Below are 21,567 nucleotides of genomic sequence, written 5' to 3' on the forward strand. Positions count from 1 at the left end.
ACTTTTCCCATACTGATCCTTCTCCAACAGCCCTACCTACCCTGCCACACCCTGATCTGGCACACCATCCCAGGACCTGAACCTCTCCTCCCCTGCCCAAATATTGTTCTCGGAGCTGACTATCTCCACCAGTCTGCCTCGTTGCCACCACTGCTGGCCCCAAACTGAACCAAACACTCTCTCCATAGCCTGGTTGGTCAGTGATCCTGTGAGTCCTCTTATGGAAGAAGCAGCACAGGTGGCTTGCTGGATCTCCTACTGGCTGGTGTGAACTCCAATATCCCAACACAGTTCCTTCCTTTTTCCTTCGCTTTGTTTACGAGTTTGCCCATGAACCCTTCACTATCTCCTCCACATCCTTCCTTTCTCACCATTATTACTGCTTTGATCTTCCCGCGGACTAATGATAGGTTCCCTCTGTTCTTCTCTTCGCTTTCTCCAAAGCTTCCATTCATTGAATCTTGATCCAGCTGAATGGCATTGTCAGGCCATTTCTATCAACAATGTGGTTGTGGGACTAGAGACACCTTTATACTGGGTCTGATTGGGTAAGGAAGACAGGATTCCTGATTCCGAAAGGACATTTTTGAGAACAATTTCTGGTCATTCATACCAGATTTATTATGAAAATTTTCAGATTGGATTCCATTTCTCAAATTACTCATACTGAGGATTTAATCTGCAAGCTCTTTACTTTTGAGTCCAGACTTTTGATTAGTGCTCAATTAGATAACCATCACACCATCATATGTTGTCTGGAGGGAAGCTACAGTTTGCAGTCATAATTTTTGAAATGTTCGGTGTAAAATTCTGTATTTGGGACATTAACACTCTTTGCAACTATAATGTCACTGAACAAAATTAAAACTGGTTGGTTACTCTTGACTTGTTTTTGTGGCTTCATTATAATAGCCCTATTCCTAATAAAATGTCAGGTTTGACGCTCCGATTCACATTTTACAATGTAAAGCAGTCTGTGATTACTGTACTAAGTTCATATTTGGTCTCTTCTGCCTTTGCGGTAGGCTTTCCCTATCCATTTAATTTTCTGAATGATTGAAATCACCATGACAACAGTGAATATTCAGAGTGGCCTCCTGTATACATGTAATCAATTCTCCATCGATCTATTCATTTTATATCTGGTGATTTGTAATTTTCCTGTTACTAATTTGCTATTTTTGCCTGCTCAGGTGAGTGCTATTATTTTGTAAAATTTTATCTTCCATCTGTGGTGCAACTGCATTGTCCCTATCTCTGTACCAGGAGGCCTGGCTTCTTGGACCACATAATCTAAGGGTGTGTGATAACATTTCTGAATAGGTTCATTTTTTAAAATTAAAAAAAATGGCAATTAAAAAAAAAACCTTTTTGCTAGGAACTTTAATAACACAGCGGTAGTGTCCCTATCCCTGGATTGGGAGGCCTGGGTTCATGTCTCACCTGCTCTAGAGGTGTGTAATAACATCTCCGAACAGGTTGATTAGAAAAATAGTCTTCCAGCTTAAATCTGTCATTGACTAACATTTTATACTTACTAATACATAATCCGATGGGTCCCACTAGAATGATCTCCTAATTACATCGTTTGCTGATTCACCCATTCAAATCTCTTATTCTATTCTGCAGCATTTTGTGCTTCATTGGTTGTAAGTGCCACTGGATTTGTTATTCTAATTTCAGCTCAGGTCTGATTTTTATATCAGCTCAGGAGCCCAAAGCCCAGATGAGTTTCAGATCCCAACTAATGCAACGTTACTTTGAAATGTTAAAGGCCTAATTTTACAGGAGGTGAGCTTGACACCTAATTGATGGTGCTGAATGTCACCAAGAGATGGGAGCTGCCAATCTGATGCCAGCAGCAAAAGCAGATGGTAACTATGGTTAATTCACTCATTGGCGAAAGTGAGGACTGCTGATGCTGGAGGTCAGAGTCAAGATTAGAGTGGTGTTGGAAAAGCACAGCAGGTCAGGCAGCATCCAAGGAGTAGGAAAATCACTCATAGGCAACTCTGATTATGCCAGCATTTATTGCCCAGAGGGCAGTTAAGAGTCAACCATATTTCTGTGAGTGGGTGTAGCATTACGTGTGGGCCAGATCAGGTAAGGATGACAGATTTCCTTCCCTAAAGGACATTAGTGAACCAGATTTTTCCTGACATTGGTTTCATGGTCATCGTTACACTCTTGATTCCAGATTTTCATGAAATCACATTCCACCATCTGCTATGGCACGATTTGAGCCCAGGTCCCCAGAACATTGGGTGAGTTTCTGGATTAATAGTCTAGGAAGACCACTAGGCCATTGTCTCCCCATTTAGTGGTGGCAAATAGAGCAGCTTCTTGCAAGGTTTATAGTTTTAGGTAAAGAAAGGTAGCCACTCAGACAAAATAAATGTATGGTGCTAGACCCCGCTGGAGATACAACATGAAGTAGACAATAGACAATAGGTGCAGGAGTAGGCCATTCAGCCCTTCGAGCCTGCACCGCCATTCAATATATCATGGCTGATCATTCCTAATCAGTATCCTGTTCCTGCCTTATCTCCATAACCCTTGATTCCACTATCTTTGAGAGCTCTATCCAACTCCTTCTTAAATGAATCCAGAGAGTGGGCCTCCACTGCCCCCTGTGGCAGAGCATTCCAACAGCCACCACTCTCTGGGTGAAGAAGTTTCTCCTGAGCTCTGTCCTAAATGGTCTACCCCCGTATTTTTAGGCTGTGTCCTCTGGTTCGGCACTCACCCATCAGTGGAAATATGTTCCCTACTGCCAGAGTGTCCAATCCTTTCATAATCTTATACGTCCCCTCTCAGTCTTCTAAACTCAAGGGTATACAAGCCCAGTCGCTTCAATCTTTCAGTGTAAGGTAATCCTGCCATTCCAGGAATTGACCTCGTGAACCTACGCTGCACTCCCGCAATAGCCAGAATGTCTTTTCTCAAATTTGGAGACCAGAACTGCACACAGTACTCCAGGTGTGGACTCACCAGGGCCCTGTACAGCTGCAGAAGAACCTCTTTGCTTCTATACTCAATACCTCTTGTTATGAAGGCCAGCATGCTATTAGCCTTCCTCACTACCTGCTGTACCTGCATGCTTACCTTCATTGAGTGGTGTACAAGAACCCCCAGATCTCTCTGTACTGCCCCTTTACATAAATTGATTCCATTGAGGTAGTAGTCTGCCTCCCTGTTCTTGCTACCAAAGTGGAGCTGATACCATCTTCTATATCATTAACATATATTGTAAAAAGCTGTGGTCCCAGCACGGATCCCTGCGGTACCCCACTGGTCACTGCCTGCCATTCCGAAATGGAGCCGTTTATCACTACCCTTTGTTTCCTATTAGCCAACCAATTTTCAATCCAATCTAGTACTTTGCCCCCAATACCATATACTTCATCCATTTAAAATGAACTATTAGTTCTTGACAATGAACCCAGCAGCTGGTAACATTCACTAGGCTCACCTTTAAGAGTCGGGTCCTCAACCTCAAAGGTTTGTTTAGAAGCATCAGGGAACTTAATAAAGCAGTATTTGGAGGCACACATTACTCTTCCCACCCTGCATTTGAAAATCGCAGCGCATGCTGGAAGCACTGAAATCCAGAGACAACTCGGGTACCCGTTTTTAAATTGCATCCACACCCAAGCCTGCTCTTGTCAGCAAATGGAAATCCAGTTTCCAGTAGGTTTTATCGTTCACCCACTTTCCTATCTTAATTGTGAAGATTAAAAGGGGATTTTGGAGGCATTATCTTAAGGGGCTCTGTTAGTGTAAATAAGGAGAAATTGTTTTCAGTGGCAATAGGGCCAGAGGTGGGGAAGATACAAATATGTTTTTCATGCGCCAAGTTTTTATGATGTCAATAGATAATAGGTGCCGGAGTAGGCCATTCTGCCCTTCGAGCCTGCCTGAAAATATCCTGCAAGATTCAATTGTAACTTTCAAATTGGAAATATAATTGAAGGGGGGAAAGCTTGAAGGTCAACAGGGAGACAATGGAGGAGTGGAATTAATCGAACAACTCTTTCAACGAGACACCGTGTCTAAATGGCATCTTTCTGTGCCATATCGTTGTGCGAATTCTGTATCAGAATGTTAAGATTAAAATGTACAAGCCAGGACAAATGTTCTTGCTTATCCTTTCTAATTTGAAATTTTATAATTTAATGTCCCTTATAAATTAATGGAGCCTTCAGTTTTGTAAAGATAGAGCTTTGTTAGAATTTTAATGAATAAAATTAGATCTAATTTCTGAGCTTATCCAGGTCTTTGAGTGACCCATTAACCAATAAGAGACAAGCAATGCGTTGCAAAGCCCTTTCCAGAGGCCAGCAGAATTTTAATGAGCTCCTGTTATGTTTGGCATTCTGGATTGTCGGGGTACCTGAGTTTCTTTTATCACATTCATGTTTCATTTAATATTTTCAACTGCATCTTTCTTGTACATTTTTTGCAGTGTGTAGATTGCACATTGTAAACCATGCAATTTGTGCATACTTTAACCAGTTGTAAAGGATAATTCTAGATTAAAGGGGTAATTTTTTTTTCAAAGGAAGCAGACAGTTAGAAAGGATGCTTCATGAAAGGCATGTCTTGCTTCAAGGATCTTTTAAAGTGTAGGCATCATTTAAATGGTTTATTACTTAAATAGTTCATTCCATTTTAATGGGGCTGTACTATTAAGGACAATTATAGCATCACAATTTTTTTTTCATTTAGGGGATTCATGCCATATCCAGGTTATGAACTGAAAGTGTTTGTTTTGTTCAAGGGTTTGTGCTGTGTAAAGATGAACATTTTTAAAAGGGTTATATCATTTAAAGGACTTAGGTAAATTGAATGCAGAATGGATGCAAAGAGGATTGTGTTGTTTCAAAAGTTTGTTTTTATTTAAAGGGTTTGGTTTGAAGGATGTGTTATTTCAAAGATGCGCATTAAAGGTTAAATATTGTTAAAGTATAAGTGCAAGCAGGAACTTTATATTTTGGAGGAGATGAAGCATCTCAATGCTACATGCATGTTGTTTTCCCTTTAGATTTTGAACACGTCTGTTGCTGATGGCTCTACAGCTGTCACAATGGTGTATGCAGTGAGAAATGAAAGTACGCTTCTCAATGGCACAACATCCAGCAGTCTTTTGCATCACTTGACAGCTGCTGAGCTTGGATACTACCTGGCTTACCCACCTCTGATCCTTGCTGAACGTAAGTAGTCTCTATCATGTCTCATTTTGCTCTGTATTTGAAATACAGTGTAGAACACAGGATGATAAGAAAGAAGAGCAGCTGATTGATCCTTCTGGGAGAGAGGTATAGTGGGGAGTCGAGGATGATAAATGACATGGAGGGGTGAGGAGTGATTTGATTTAATATTGTTACACGTACTGAGATGTGGTGAAAATTCTTGTTTTGCAGGCTAACCAGCCAAATCATACCTTTCATAAGTATATCAGAGTAATAGAACAAAGTGCAAAATAAATTATTATAGCTACAGAGAAGGTGCGGAGAAAGCTCAATTCTCAGAGAGGGTCTGTTCAGAAGTCTTATTTTCCAACCTTTCAACTTTCTGCCTGCTGGAAGAGCGTATAACAAGGATGGGAGGGGTCTTTGATTACATTGGCTGCTTTCCCAAGGCAGAGGAAGTGTAGACTGAGTCAGTGGCTGATTTTTTGTGATGAAAGAGAGAGCCCTTGCGTTTGTGTAGTATTATGGACCAGGCCAGATCCCCTCAAAACATTTCAAGAAGGTAGCCCAGACCCTAAACTTTCTAGTTGTTTTAAGCAGGTGTAGAGTGGATATTCCAGGAGTAATGCGGTTGGTCAAACCACTTGGTTTTAAACAAAACAGAATTTATTTGCAAATGAGCAAAAGAAAACCAAAATTAGAATAAGATAGCTTTGAAACCCAGCTGACACGAAAATGCAACTTAACAAAGAACTTTAAGACTGGCTGCAACATTCCATAGAACACCCCTTGGAAAAAAGGTAAATTCAAACATAGGTTCTCTGAGGAGAGAGAGAGATATCAGAGTGAGGGAGGGGATCGGCAAGGAGCTGATTCTTTGGGTCCCCAGTTAAAAACTAACCAAAACTAGAAAAAAACCCTGTACTGGAAGAACTGGGCACTCCCCTTTCATTGTGCAAGTGTTTTAAAAATAAAACTTAAAGGCCTTTTCAAGTGGATATTTCCACATATTGGAACCTCTGCCTTAATGACTCATCTCAGGGAAAAAAACAGGGACAGAATAACTTTGTTAAAAGGGCAGCATCATCACAGTACTATTTTATACAAATCCCAGAATGTCCCAGAATACATAGGAACATACAGGTTAGGGGCAGGATCAGGATCAGACTATTTGTACACTGGAGCCTGCTCTGTCATGCCATAATATCATGACTTCACATTCCTGCCTCCCCTGACAACCTTTCACCCATTTTTACATCAAAACTGGTACCTGTCCCTGCCTTATAAAGCATTCAAAGACCAAGAATCTCTCCTGCATTTACAGCCTGTATTGATATGTGTCTCATTGCATGATAACCCAACCTGCTTGTCTGTATTGTGAACGTTCCTTCCTTGGCCATTAGTTTCTGGTATGGTTCTCAAACCTGAAGTTGCTGGCTCAGAAGCAGGGATGTTGTCCACTACGCGAAGAAGTAGTAACTGACTTTTAACCTAATGTTTGTGATTAATGTAAGTTGTTTTTTTTCTACTGCTTCCTTATGATTTGTGCAATGGGTTTTGTCAAACAGGCCCAATAATACAATCCAGTGAGCTCTTGACTGTAGCGAGAAGGGGTTTCTAGTAACACTCGTAATAAAGTTCAGTTGATTTACTGAAGTAAGTGTGTGCTTGAAGTCAGTGGGAAATCAGATTAGAGTTTAGTAAGTCGCGGAGTGGTAATCGAGCTATTTCAAATGTTGGAAGAATTTGATGGGGCAGGCATGGAGAAAGCATCCCATCTGGTAGGGGAATAGGGACTAAATAGACAAAATTGGAACCAGTTCATTTCGGAGAAAATCCAGGGCTCGTTTTTAAATGATAGAAATCTGGCACACAGTCACCCCAAATGGCTGCAATTCCTCCGGATCAAAAGGACAGCTGTCTCATTAGTGTTCCCTTTGGCTTGTATCATTGACCGGTTCATTTAATCTCTTTTATTGTTTGTTCCTTAATCTATCCTCCACATCTTCATTTGCTTAAACCTAATACATCTCCAGTGATTCACAATTCTGATGAAAGATCATCAATCTGAAAGGCCAACTCTGTTACTCTCTCCACCAATTCTGCCAGGTCTGTTGTGTATTTCTAGCACTTTCCCTTCAATTTTCAGATTTCTAGCATCCATGATAATTCGCTGCTGTATCAATGGATTTTCGTTGGAGAAAGTTATCAAGGGATATGGGGTTGAGATGAATGAATGGAGTTGAATGTAGAACTGGTTTAATTGAATAGCAGAGGCAGCTCCAGAGACTGAATGATAGACTATGTTTCTATAATTATTTCACTCTTCCTCTTTCTTTCTCTAACACTTTACCCAAAACATAAAGTCAATTCATTAGCAACAAATACACCTAAATGACGTTTTCCAATCCATTTTCATTATTAATTTATTTGAATGTATTTAAGTGTAATTTAAGTACAAATCAGTACTAGAAATATCTGATAGTGTGGCAGTGTTGGAACCCATGTGAATTGTTGAATACAAAACTGATAATATAAGAAGAAGCTTAAGAGATAAAGTGATAGTTCATCATAGTTATTAAGTTGATATTTAGAGTATTAGAGTCATAGAGACGTACAGCACGGAAACAGACCTTTCGGTCCAACTCGTCCATGCCAACCAGATATCCTAACCTAATATAGTCCCTTCTGCTATTACTTGGCCCATTTCCTCGAAACCCTTCCTATTCATATACCTATCCAGATGTCTTTAAAATGCTCTAATGACCCTCTGTGTGAAAAAGTTGCATGTTAGGTCCCTTTTATATCTTTCCTCTCTCACTCTAAACCTATGCCCTCTAGTCTGGACTCCTCACCCCAGGGAAACAACCTTGTCTATTTCTCCTATCCATGCCTCTCATGATTTTATAAACATTTATAAGGTCACCCCTCAACGTCCGATGCTCCAGGGAACACAGCCCTAATCTATTCGGCCTCTCCCGTCAGCTCAAATCCTCCAACCCTGGCAACATCCTTGTAAATCTTTTCTGAACCCTTTCAAGTTTCACAACATCTTTCCAGAATTGCACGCAGTATTCCAACAGTGGCCTAACCAATATGCTGTACAGCCGCAACATGACCTCCGAACTCCTGTACTCAATACTCTGACCAATAAAGAAAAGCATACCAAATGCCACCTTCACTATCCTATCTACCTGCAACACTACTTTCAAGGAACTATCTACCTGCACTGCAAGGTTTCTTTGTTCAACAACGCTCCCTAGGGCCTTACCATGAAGTGTATAAGTCCTGCCCTGATTTGCCTTTCCAAAACGTAGCACCTCACATTTATCTAAATTAAACTCCATCTGCCACTCCTCTGCATATTGGCCCATCTGATCAAAATCCCATTGTAATCTGTGGTAACATTGTTTACTGTCCACTACACCTCCAATTTTGGTGTCATCTGAAAACTTTCTAATTATGCCTCCTATGTTCACATCCAAATCATTATATAAATGATGAAAAGTAGAGGACCCAGCACCGATCATGTGGCACTCCACTGGTTACAGGCCTCCAGTCTGAAAAACAATCCTCCACCACTACCCTCTGTCTTCTACCTTTGAGTCAGTTCTGTGTCCAAATGGCTAGTTCTTCCTGTATTCCATGAGATCTAACCTTGCTCACCAGTGTCCCATGGGGAACCTTGTCGAACATTTTACTGAAGTCCATATAGATCACATCTACTGCTCTGCCCTCATCAATCTTCTTTGTTACTTCTTCAAAAAACTCAATCAAGTTTGTGAGACATGATTGCCCACGCACAAAGCCATGTTGACCATCCCTAGCCAGTCCTTGCCTTTCCAAATACATGTACATCCTGTCCCTCAGGATTCCCTCCAATAACTTGCCCACCACCGACATCAGGCTCACCAGTCTATAGTTCCCTGGTTTGTCCTTACCACCTTTGTTAAATAGTGGTACTATGTTAGCCAACCTCCAGTCTTCCGGCACCTCACCTGTGACTATCGATGACACAAATATCTCAGCAAGGGGTCCAGCAATCACTTCCCTAGCTTCCCACAGATTTCGAGGGTACACCTGATCAGGTCCTAGGGATTTATCCACCTTTATGCGTTTCAAGACATCCAGCACTTGCTTCTCTGTAATAAGGACATTTTTCAAGATGTCACCATCTATTTCCCCACATTCTATATTCTCCATGTCCTTTTCTACAATAAACACTGATACAAAATATCCATTTAGTATCTCCTGATGCTCCACACGAAGGCTACCTTGCTAATCTTTCAGGGGCCCCATTCTCTCCCTGGTTACCCTTTTGTCCTTAATGTATTTGTAAAACCCTCTTGGTTTCTCCTTACCCGTATTTGCCAAAGCAGTCTCATGTCCCCTTTTTGCCCTCCTGATTTCCCTCTTAAGTATACTCCTACTGCCTTTATACTCTTCTAAGGATTCACTTGATCTTTCAAGTAACACATGCTTCCTTCTTTCTCTTAACCAAACCCTCAATTTCTCTCGTCATCCAGCATTCCCTATACCTATCAGCCTTTCCTTTCACCTCAATTGAATATACTGTCTCTGGACTCTCGCTATCTCATTTTTGAAGGCTTCCCATTTTCCAGCCGTCTATTTACCTGCGAACATCTGCCCCCAATTAGCTTTTGAAAGTTCTTGCCTAATACTGTCAAAATTGGCTTTCCTCCAATTTACAACTTCAGCTTTTAGGTCTGGTTGATCCATTTCCATCATTATTTTAAAACTAATAGAATTATGGGCCCAGCCCCAAAGTGCTCCCCACTGACACCTCAGTCACCTGCCCTGCCTTATTTCCCAAGAGTAGGTCAAGTTTTGCACCTTCTCTAGTAAGTATGTCCACATAATGAATTAGAACATTTCCTTGCACACACTTAACAAATTCCTCTCCATCTAAACTCTTAACGCTATGGCAGTCCCAGTCTGTGTTTGGAAATTTTAAATCCCCTACCATAACCACCCTATTATTCTTACAGATAACTGAGATCTCCTTACAAGTTTGTTTCTCAATTTCCCTCTATTAGGGTCTATAGTGCAACCCCAGTAAGGTGATCATCCCTTTCTTATTTCTCAGTTCCACCCAAATAACTCCCTGGATGTATTTCCAGGAATATCCTCCCTAAGTACAGCTGTAATGTTATCCCTTTTCAAAAACATCACTCCCCCTCCTCTCTTGCCTCCCTTTCTATCTTTCCTATCGCATTTGTATCCTGGAACTTTAAGCTGCCAGTTCTGCCCATCCCTGAGCCATGTTTCTGTAATTGCTATGATATCCCAGTCCTATGTTCCTAACCATGCCCTGAGTTCATCTGCCTTCCCTGTTAGGCCTCTTGCATTGAAATAAATGCAGTTTAATTTTATGGCAGTCCCAGTCTGTGTTTGGAAATTTTAAATCCCCTACCATAACCACCCTATTATTCTTACAGATAACTGAGATCTCCTTACAAGTTTGTTTCTCAATTTCCCTCTATTAGGGTCTATAGTGCAAGGAGAAAGTGAGGTCTGCAGATGCTGGAGATCAAAGTTGAAACTTTATTGCTGGAACAGCACAGCAGGTCAGGCAGCATCCAGGGAACAGGAGATTCGATGTTTCGGGCACAGGCCCTTCTTCAGGAATCTATAGTGCAACCCCAGTAAGGTGATCATCCCTTTCTTATTTCTCAGTTCCACCCAAATAACTCCCTGGATGTATTTCCAGGAATATCCTCCCTAAGTACAGCAGTCATGCTGTCCCTTTTCAAAAACATCACTCCCCCTCCTCTCTTGCCTCCCTTTCTATCCTTCCTGTCGCATTTGTGTCCTGGAACTTTAAGCTGCCAGTACTGCCCATCCCTGAGCCATGTTTCTGTAATTGCTATGATATCCCAGTCCCATGTTCCTAACCATGCCCTGAGTTCATCTGCCTTCCCTGTTAGGCCTCTTGCATTGAAATAAATGCAGTTTAATTTATCACTCTGACCTTATTCTCTGCTTTGTCCCTGACTGTTGGACTCGCTTCTGTTCTCAACTGTACCAGTCTCAGATTGATCTCTTTCCTCACTATTTCCCTGAGTCCCACTCCCCCCACCTTACTAGTTTAAATTCTCCCCAGCAGCTCGAGCAAATATCCCTGCCAGTATATATTAGTCCCCTTCCAACTGAGCTGCTATCCATCCTCTTTGTATAGGTCACCTTTACCCCAGAAGAGATTCCAATGATCCAAAAATGTGTATCCTTCTCCCATACACCAGCTCCTCAGCCATGCATTCATTTGCTCTATCCTCCTAGTCCTATCCTCACTAGCTCATAGCACCGGGAGTAATCCAGATATTACTACTCTCAAGGTCCTTTTTAAATTCCTGCCTAACTCTCTATATTCTCACTTCAGAATCTCCTCCTTTTCCCTTCCTATGTCGTTAATTCCAATGTGTACAATGACCTCCTGCTGGTCCCTCTCCCGTTTGAGAACATTCTGCACCCTTTCTGAGAGATCCTTGATCCTGGCACCAGGGAGGCACCAGACCATACAGATGCTTCTCTGCTGGCTGCAGAAATGTTTGCCTGTACCTCTGACAAGAGAGTCCCCTAACACAATTGAGCTCTTGGAACTCAATGTACCCCTCATTGCTTTCGAGCCAGTCTTGATCCCAGAAACTTGGCTGTTCATGGTGCATTTCCCTGAGAGGCCATCACCTCCTACATTTTCCAAAAACAGCATACTTATTTGAAATGGCGATTGCCACAGAAGACTCCTGCACTACCTGCCTACTCCTCCTACCTTTCCTGGAGTTAACCCATCTACGTGACTCTATCTGTGGCTTTTCTCCCTTCCTATAACTGCTGTCCACTACATTCCAAACTCCTGTAAATTCCTTATTGCCTCTAACTGCTGCTCCAACCGATCAATGCAACCCGTTAGGATTTGCAATCAAAGACACTTCCTGCAAACATAATCATCAGTAACATGAAAGCTCCCCCTAAACTCCCACATTCGACAGGAAGAGCACATCACTCTACTAACAACCATTTTTGCACCTTAACAATCTACAGACCCAGAAAATAGTACAGTCCTCTTGCTCCATAAAAACACTGCTCTAGGCTAACTTTATCCCTCTGTTTGATATTTTTAAATTTTAATCAAGAGACAGGTCTCAATAAAACATAGAAACAAGAAAGGGAATTTCATACACTGCAGGAGTTCCTTTTCTTACACTTTTCCTTATCAAGTAATATTTATAAAGGCTAAAACTTCGTGGAAATAGGGATACCTGAAGAGACAAAGGTGATTGACTTTATCCACCATTTTTAAGTTAAGGTTTCCATCCTTTGTAAAGACAAGATTTCTAATCTAGGTCAAAGTTTTATTGATAGGACAAGGGGAATTTGTCTCACACGATGAGATCATTCCGCTCATCGTGTCTGATACAGCTGAAGAAGAGCTATCCAGACTCATCCCATTTCCCAACTCTTGGTCTGCAGCTCTGAAGGCTGCGCTGCTTCATTTGCATATTCAAGTGTTTTTTTTAATTTATTAATGGAACTGCTTCTAGCACACTTTGAGGGATTTAGTCCCAAACCCTGATATACTCTGGGAATAAAAAAAGTCACTCCCTCACACCATTCCAAAATGTTGGAATTCCATCTGTTCAGTTATTGTTGTTAATTGTGCTAATGTCACAGCTGGAAAAGCAATAATCCATTATAGATGTTTTTCACACTTTGAATCCCGACCTTGCTTCACCGAGTCCATGATCTTTGACAAAAGGAGGGTAGAAGAGAGACAGACGTAGGGGAAGTATTCAGAGCTTTTGAACTGGAGCTGTTATGAACCTTGCCTGTACAACAAGGCTAAGTCTAGTGCATAAAGTAACTGAACAAATCTGTCCAATCACACACGACTTCAGTATTTGCAGGAGAGTCAAGATGAATTAAATGAGATGGATGATGCAAGTCAATGTCAGCAGGACCAATGAAGCAATCATTGGAAACCAGACAATATTATATACATAAGTAAGAGAGAATGTTAGATTTTAAGCTGTGAAATTTCCTCCCTTAATCTCTCTGAGTTTTGATCTTTCTTGACTTTTAAAATACTCTTTAAAAATTTATACCAAATACTAATTATATGGTTATCTTTCCCAATATTTCCTTCTTGGATTTGAGGTCAGGTTTTCTTCTGAGTATGGACTACTGTGGTTTTCCTAAGCTAAAGGTGTTGTAATGGGACAAGTCACATTTTCTTTTGTGCCTTCCTGAACATGGAATCTGTTTGTAAATAAGCTTTCTGGGTATGTGTCTCAGGAGAGGGCTGTGGAAAGCTCTTGATCTTCATTTTATGAGAACTCTTTTGGAGCTGCCTGTTAAATTATTTATGGAAAGTTGTGCTTGATCCATCCTGGCCCCATGGATCTTCCCACTGGAGTAGCTTCACATCTGGAAGCAATGCGAGCGCAACAGTCCATGGGTCAGGAGTCAGCACTGTTTCTGAAAAGCAGTATTACCTCATGCCTTTTCTTTAGTTCAACACCTCGTTAATCTTGCTGTGAGGACAGGAAAAAAACACCTATGCCAGCAAAAGTGATCCAGCAGAGGACATTAAAGAACAACCGTGCGCTTATATTGCAAAGCAAAATAGTCTGGAAGTTTGAAATCTTGAAGTAAAAAAAGAAGATGCAACACTCTGTGGTTCAGCTGACATCTGTGGAGAGAAAGCGAATTAACACTTCAGGATGATCCGTTATTATTAGTGGCCACTTTCTGTTGTCCCAATTCCTTCTCCTGCTCACCAGCTGTAATGTCATTGCCACAAAATTATCCCTGATAAGAACAGCGCAGCCGTCGCCACCTTTCTGATTTCTGGGTGAACCACCACGCCAGCTCCCCCCATACACTAGATGCCCCAGTGGTCAGCGGGAAATTGAGAAACAAATTTGTAAGGAGACCGCCGTTACCTGTGACAATGATAGATTTATGGTAGGGGCTTTTAGCTTTCCAAACATAGGCTGGGAATGTCATAGTGTTAAGAGCTTGGATGGAGAGGAATTTGTCAAGTGATTATAATGAGGCTTTCTGATTCAGTATGTGGATTTACCGACCAGAGAAGATGCAAAACCTGACCTATCCTTCAGAAATAAGGCCGGCAAGTGACTGAGGTGTCAGTGGGGGAGAACTTTGAGACTAGTGACCATAATTCGAGGAGTTTTAAAATAGTGATGGGAAAGAATAGACCGGATCCAAAATTTGAAATTCTGAAATGGAGAAAGACCAATTTTGGTGGTGTTAGGCAAGAACTTTCAAAGGTTGTTCACTGGTAAAGGGACGGTTAGAAAATGGGAAGCCTTCTAAAATGAGATGACGAGAGTCCAGAGACAGTATATTCCTGTTAGGGTGAAGTGCAAAGCTGGTAGGCATGGAGAATGCTGAATTATTGAGAAATTGTGGTTTTGGTTAAGAATAAGAAGGAAGCCTATAGGCAGCAGAGATCAAGTGAATCCATAGAAGAGTGTAAAGGCAGTAGGAGTATACTTATGAGGGAAATCAGGAGGGCAAAAAGGGGACATGAGATAGCTTTGGCAAATATGGTGAAGGAAAATCCCACAAAATTCTACAAATACAATAAGAACAAAAGGGTAACGAGGGAGAGAAAAGAGCCCCTTAAAAGATCAGCATGGCCACCTATGTGTGAAACCGCAGGCGATGGAAGAGGTACTAAACGAGTATCTTGCATCAATGTTTACTGTGAAGAAGTGATTTGGAGATGCCGGTATTGGACTGGGGGGGTACAAAGGTAAAAATCATACAAAACCAATTTATAGTCCAACAGGTTTATTTGGAAGCATTAGCTTTTGGAGTGCTGATCCTTCATCACAAGGAGTATCAGAACCACCTGATAAAGGAGCAGTGCTTCAAAAGCTAGTGCTTCCAAATAAACCTGTTGGACTATAACCTGGTGTTGTGTGATTTTTAACTCTTTACTGTGGAGGAGGATATGGACGAAAGAGAACATGGGGAAATAAATGGCGACCTCTTGAAAAATGTCCATATTACAGATGAGGTAGAGGTGGACGTCTTAAACTGCATAAAGGCAGATAAATCCCCAGAACCTGATCAGGTCATAGAGTCATACAGATGTACAGCACGTAAACAGACTCTTCGGTCCAACTCGTCCATGCCAATCAGATATCCCAACCCAATCTAATCCCACCTGCCAACAGCTAGCCCATATCCGTCCAAACCCTTCCTCTTCACATACCCATCCAGATGCCTTTTAAATGTTGCAATCGTACTAGCCTCCACCACTTCCTTTGGCAGCCCATTCCACACATGTACCACCCTCTGCATGAATACGTTGTCCCTTAGGTCACTTTTATATCTTTCCCCTTTCACCCTGAATCTATGCCCTCTAGTTCTGGACTTCACCAGTCCAGGGAAACGACCTTGTGTATTTAACCTATCCATGCCCCTCAAGATTTTATCAACCTCTATAAGGTCACCCTTCAGCCTCTGACGCTCCATGGAAAACAACCCCAGCCTATTCAGCCTCTCCCTATAGCTCAAATCCTCCAACCTATTCCAACAGTGGCCTAACCAATGTCCTGTACAGCCTCAACATGACCTACCAACTCCTGCACTCAATACGCTGATCAATAAAGGAAAGCATACCAAATGCCTTCTTCACTGTCATATCCACCTGCAACTCTACTATCGAGGAGCTATGAACCTGCACTCCAATGTCTCATTGTTCAGCAACATTCCCTAGGATCTTATCATTACATGTGTGAGTCCTGCCCTGATTTGCCTTTCCAAAATTCAGCACCTCACATTTATCGAAATTAAGCTCCATCTGCCACTCCTCATCCTATTGGCCAATCTGATCAAACTCCCGTTGTAATCTGAGGTAACATTCTTTACTGTCCATTGCACCTCGAATTTTGATGTCATCTGAAAACTTTCTAATTATATCTCCTACGTTCACGTCCAAATCATTTCTATAAATGATGAAAAGTAGAGGACACAGCACTGATCCTGTGGCACTCCACTGGTTACAGGCCTCCAGTCTGAAATACAACCCTCACCACTACCCTCTGTCTTCTATTTTGAACCAGTTCTGTATCCCAATGGCAAGTTCTCCCTTTATTCCATGAGATCTAACCTTGCTAACCAGTGTCCCATGGGCAATCTTGTCGAACGCCTTACTGAAGTCCATATAGATCACGTCTACTGCTCTGCCCTCATCAATCCTCTTTGTTACTTCTTCAAAAAACTCAATCAAATTTGTGAGACATGATTTCTCACGCACAAAGCCATGTTGACTATTCCTAATCAGTCCTTGCCTTTCCAAATACATGAATGTTCCTGTCCCCCAGGATTCCTTCCAACAACTTGCCCATTACCAATGTTAGGCTTACCGGTCTGTAGTTCCCTGGCTTGTCCTTACCACCTTTCTTAAATAGTGGCACCACGTTAGCCAACCTCCAGTCTTCCGGCATGTCACCTGTGACTATCGATGATACAAATATCTCAGCAAGAGGCCCAGCAATCACTTCCCGAGCTTCCCAGAGTTCTAGGGTACACCTGATCAGGTCCTAGGCATTTATCCACTTTTATGCATTTCAAGACACCCAGCACTTCCTCTTTCAAGGCGTCACCATCTATTTCCCCACATTCTATATTTTCCATATCCTTTTCCACAGTAAATACTGATGCAAAATACTCGTTTAGTATCTCTCCCATTTTCTGTGGCTCCACACAAAGGCCGCCTTGTTGATCTTCCTGGGGCCCTATTCTCTCCCCAGTTACCCTTTTGTCCTTAATGTATTTGTGAAAACCCTTTGGATTCTCCTTAACTTAATTTGCCAAAGCTATCTCATGTCCCCTTTTTGCCCTCCTGATTTTCCTCTTAAGTATACTCCTTCTGCCTTTATACTCTTAAGAATTCACTTGATCTATCCTGTCTATACCTGACATATGCCTCCTTTTTCTTAACCAAACCCTCAATTTCTTTCGTCATCCAGCATTCCCTATACCTACTAGCCTTTCCTTTCACTCGAACTGGAATATATTTTTTTGGACTCCCGATATCTCATTTCTGAAGGCTTCCCATTTTCCAGTTGTCCCTTTACCTGCGAACATCTGCCCCCAATCAGCTTTTGAAAGTTCTTGCCTAATACCATCAAAATTAGCCTTTCTCCAATTTAGAACTACAACTTTTCCATCTGGTCTATCCATTTCCATCACTATTTTGAAATAATGGAATCATGGTCGCTGGCCCCGAAGTGCTCCCCCACTCACACTTCAGTCACATGCCCTGCATTATTTCCCAAGAGTAGGTCAAGTTTTACACCCTCTCTAGTAGGTACATCCACATACTGAATCAGAAAATGTTCTTAACAAATTCCTCTCCACCTAACCCTTAACACTATGGCAGTCCCAGTCTATGTTTGGAAAGCTTAAATCCCATACCATAACTACCCTGTTATTCTTATAGATAACTGAGATCTCCTCACAAGTTTGTTTCTCAATTTCCCTCTGACTATTAGGGTGTCTATAATACATTCCCAATAAGGTGATCACCCCTTTCTTATTTTTCAGTTCCACCCAAATAGTTCCCTGGGTATATTTCTGGAAGTTTCCTCCCTCCTTACAGCTGTAATGCTATTCCTTATCAAAAACTCCACTCCCCCTCCTCTCGTGCCTTCCTTTCTCTCCTTCCTGTAGCATTTGTATCCTGGAACATTAAGCTGCCAGTCCTGCCCATCCCTGAGCCACGTTTCTGTAATTGCTATGATATCCCAGTCCCACGTTCCTAACCATGCCCTGAGTTCATCTGCCTTCCCTGTTTGGCCTCTTGCATTGAAATAAATGCAGTTTAATTTATCAGTCCTACCTTGTTCTCTGCTTTGTCCCTGCCTGCCCTGACTGACTCGTTTCTTTTCTCAATTGTACCAGTCTCAGATTGATCTCCTTCCTCATTATCTACCTGGGTCCCACCCCCCCACCTTATTAGTTTAAATCTTCCCGAGCAGCTCCAGAAAATTTCCCTGCCAGCATGTGAGTCTCCTTCCAATTTAGGTGCAATTTATCCTTCTTGTGCAGGTCACTTCAATCCCAGAAGAGATTCCAATGATCCAAAAATATGAATCTTTCTCCCATATACCAGCTCCTCAGCCATGCATCTGTCTGCCCTACCTTCCTATTCCTACCCTCACTAGCTTGTAGCACAGGGAGTAATCCAGATATTACTACTCTCGAGGACCTTTTCAAATTCCTGCCTAACTCTCTGTATTCAGAATCTCAATCTTTTCCCTTCCTATGTCGTTGGTTCCAAAGTGTACAATGACTTCCTGCTGGGCCCTCTCTCCCTTGAGAACATTCTGCACCCTCTCTGAGAGATCCTTGATCTTGGCACCAGGGAGGCAACACACCATTCTGATTTTTCGGACTGGAGAGTCCCGAACACAATTGATCTCTTTGAACCCAACGTACCCGCCAGTCTCGCTACCAGAAACTTGGCTGCTCGTGCTACATTCTGCTGAGACTCCATCATCCCCTACATTTTCCAGAACAGCATAGTGGTTTGAAATGGGTATAGCCACAGGAGACTCCTGCACTATTTGCCCACCTCTCTTACCTTTCCTGGAGCTAACCCATCTATGTGACTGTATCTGTGGCTATTCTCCCTTCCTATAACTGCCATCCATCACACCCCCTTGCTCCTGTAAATTCCTCATTGTCTCTAACTGTCACTCCAACCAATCCATTTGATCTGATAGGATTCGCAACCAACTGCATTTATTGCATATTTTATCCTCAGTAACATGTAAACTCTCCCTAACCTCCCACATATGACAAGAAGTGTACCCTAGAACTCTTTGGGAAGCTAGGGAAGTGATTGCTGGGCCTCTTGCTGAGATATTTGTATCATTGATAGCCATAGGTGAGGTGCTGGAAGACTGGAGTTTGGTTATTAGAACACAGAACATAGAACAATACAGTGCAGAACAGACTCTTCGGCCCTCTATGTTGAGCGGACCTGTGAACTATTCTCAGCTCGTCCCCCTACACTATCCCAAAATCATCCATGTGCTTATCTAAGGATTGTTTAAATCTCTCTAACGTGGCTGAGTTGACTACATGAGCAGTTAGGCCATTCCACGCCCTTGCCACTCTCTGTGAAAAGAACCTGCCTCTGACATCTGTCTTAAATCTATCACCCCTCCATTTGTAGTTATGCCCCCTCGTACAAGCTGATGTTATCATCCTAGGAAAAGGTCTTTCACTGTCTACCCTATCTAATCCTCTGATTATCTTGTATGTATCTATTAAATCCCTCCCTTAGCTGCCTTCTTTCCAATGAGAATAGACCCAAGTCTCTCAGCCTTTCCTCATAAGACCTTCCCTCTAGACCAGGCAACATCCTGATAAATCTTCTCTGCACCTTTTCCAATGCTTCCACATCCTTCCTGTAATGGGGCAACCAGAACTGTACACAGTATTCCAAGTGTGGCCACACCAGCATTTTGTATAGTTGCGGCTATAGTTGATATCGCGGTTCCGGAACTCAATCTCTCTACCAATGAAACCTAACACACCATATGCCTTTTTAACAGCACTATCCACCTGGGTGGCAACTTTCAGGGATCTATGCACATGGACTCCAAGATCCCTCTGCACATCCACACCACCAAGAATCTTTCCATTGACCCAGTACTCTGCCTTCCTATTATTGTTCCCAAAGTGCATCGCCTCACATATAGCTGCATTGAACTCCATTTGCCACCTCTCAGCCCAATTCTGCAGTTTATCCAAGTCCCCGTGCAACCTGTAACATTCTTCCAAACTGTCCACTACTCCACCGACTTTAGTGTCGTCTACAAATGTAGTCCCACTATTTAAGAAAGATGGTGAGGAAAATCGAAGGAACTATAGACCAGTGAGTCTGACATCAGTGGTGGGCAAGTTGTTGGAGGGAATCCTGAGGGACAAGATGTACATGTATTTGTAAAGGCAAGGACTGCTTAGGGATAGTCAAATGGCTTTGTGCATGGGAAATGGTGTCTCTCAAACTTGATTGAGATTTTTGAAGAATTAATGAAGATGATTGATGAGGGCAGAGCAGTAGACATGATCTAAAGGACTTCAGTAAGATGTTTAACAGATTTCCTCATGGTAGACTGGTTAGCAAGGTTAGATCTCAGGGAATATAGGGAGAACTAGCCATTTAGATGCAGAACTGGCTCAAAGATAGAAGACGGTGAATGGTGGTGGTGGAGGGTTGTTTTTCAGACTGGAGGCCTGTGACCAGTGGAGTGCCACAAGAATCGGTGCTGGGTCCTCCACTTTGCATCGTTTATATAAATGATTTGGATGTAAGCATAAGAGGTATAAAATGTGAGGTGCTGTATTTTCGAAAAGCAAATCAGGGCAGGACTTATACACTTAATGGTAAGGTCCTAGGTAGTGTTGCTGAGCAAAGAGACCTTGGAGTGCAGGTTCATAGCTCCTTGAAAGTGGAGTCACAGGTAGATAGGATAGTGAAGAAGGCGTTTCGTATACTTGCCTTTATTGATCAGATAATTGAGCACAGGAGTTGGGAGGCCATGTTGCAGCTGTACAGAACATTGGTTAGGCCACTTTTGGAATACTGTGTTCAGTTCTGGTCTCCTTGCTATAGGAATGATGTTGTATAACTTGAAAGGGTTCAGAAAAGATTTACAAGGATGTTGCCAGGGTTAGAGGGTTTGAGCTACAGAGGGAGGCTGAAAAGACTGGGGCTATTTTCCTTGGAGCGTCGGAGGTTGAGGGGTGAGCTTATAGAGGTTTATAAAATCGTGACAAGCATAGATAGGATAAATAGACAATGTCTTCTCCCGGGGTAAGGGAGTCCAAAACTAGGCATTGGTATAAGGTGAGAGGGGAATGATTTAAAAGGAACCTAAGGGGCAACCTTTTCACACAGAGGGTGGTGCATGTATGGAATGAGCTGCCTGAGGAAGTGGTGGAGGCTGGTACAATTACAACTTGTAAAAGACATCTGGATGGGTATATGAATAGGAAGGGTTTAAGAGTGATATGGGCCGAATGCTAGCAAATGGGACTAGATACATAGTTCGCATGGACGAGTTAGACCAAAGGATCTGTTTCCTTGATGTATATTTCTATGACTCTATGACCGTTTGATATGCAATTTGTTTTGTCTAGCTTTGTATTCTTATTCTTGACAAACAGAAAAGGCCAGTTTGCTTTGCCTTCCACTTCAGCGCATCACTCTGTTCCCTGGCCAACATGTCTGCCTGAGGCTTGTTGCAGTGCTTTTGCGAAGCTCCGTGCAAGCTGGAAGAACATCTCATCTTCCGCTTGGGGA

At 42.2% G+C, this 21,567-nt stretch overlaps 1 protein-coding gene across 3 annotated transcripts in view; it reads left to right on the plus strand.

The window, feature by feature from the left end:
- Nucleotides 1-21,567, plus strand: part of LOC122557711 (UPF0606 protein KIAA1549L-like) — a 267,459-nt gene that overhangs the window by 136,199 nt on the left and 109,693 nt on the right. For all 3 annotated transcript variants that reach the window (XM_043705603.1, XM_043705602.1, XM_043705604.1), the window contains one exon: nt 5,045-5,213. In XM_043705603.1, coding sequence (XP_043561538.1) covers nt 5,045-5,213 — 169 coding nt within the window. The remainder of the gene's footprint in view (nt 1-5,044; nt 5,214-21,567) is intronic.

The sequence above is a fragment of the Chiloscyllium plagiosum genome, chromosome 16 (assembly GCF_004010195.1).
Source record: "Chiloscyllium plagiosum isolate BGI_BamShark_2017 chromosome 16, ASM401019v2, whole genome shotgun sequence".
Taxonomy (NCBI): domain Eukaryota; kingdom Metazoa; phylum Chordata; class Chondrichthyes; order Orectolobiformes; family Hemiscylliidae; genus Chiloscyllium; species Chiloscyllium plagiosum.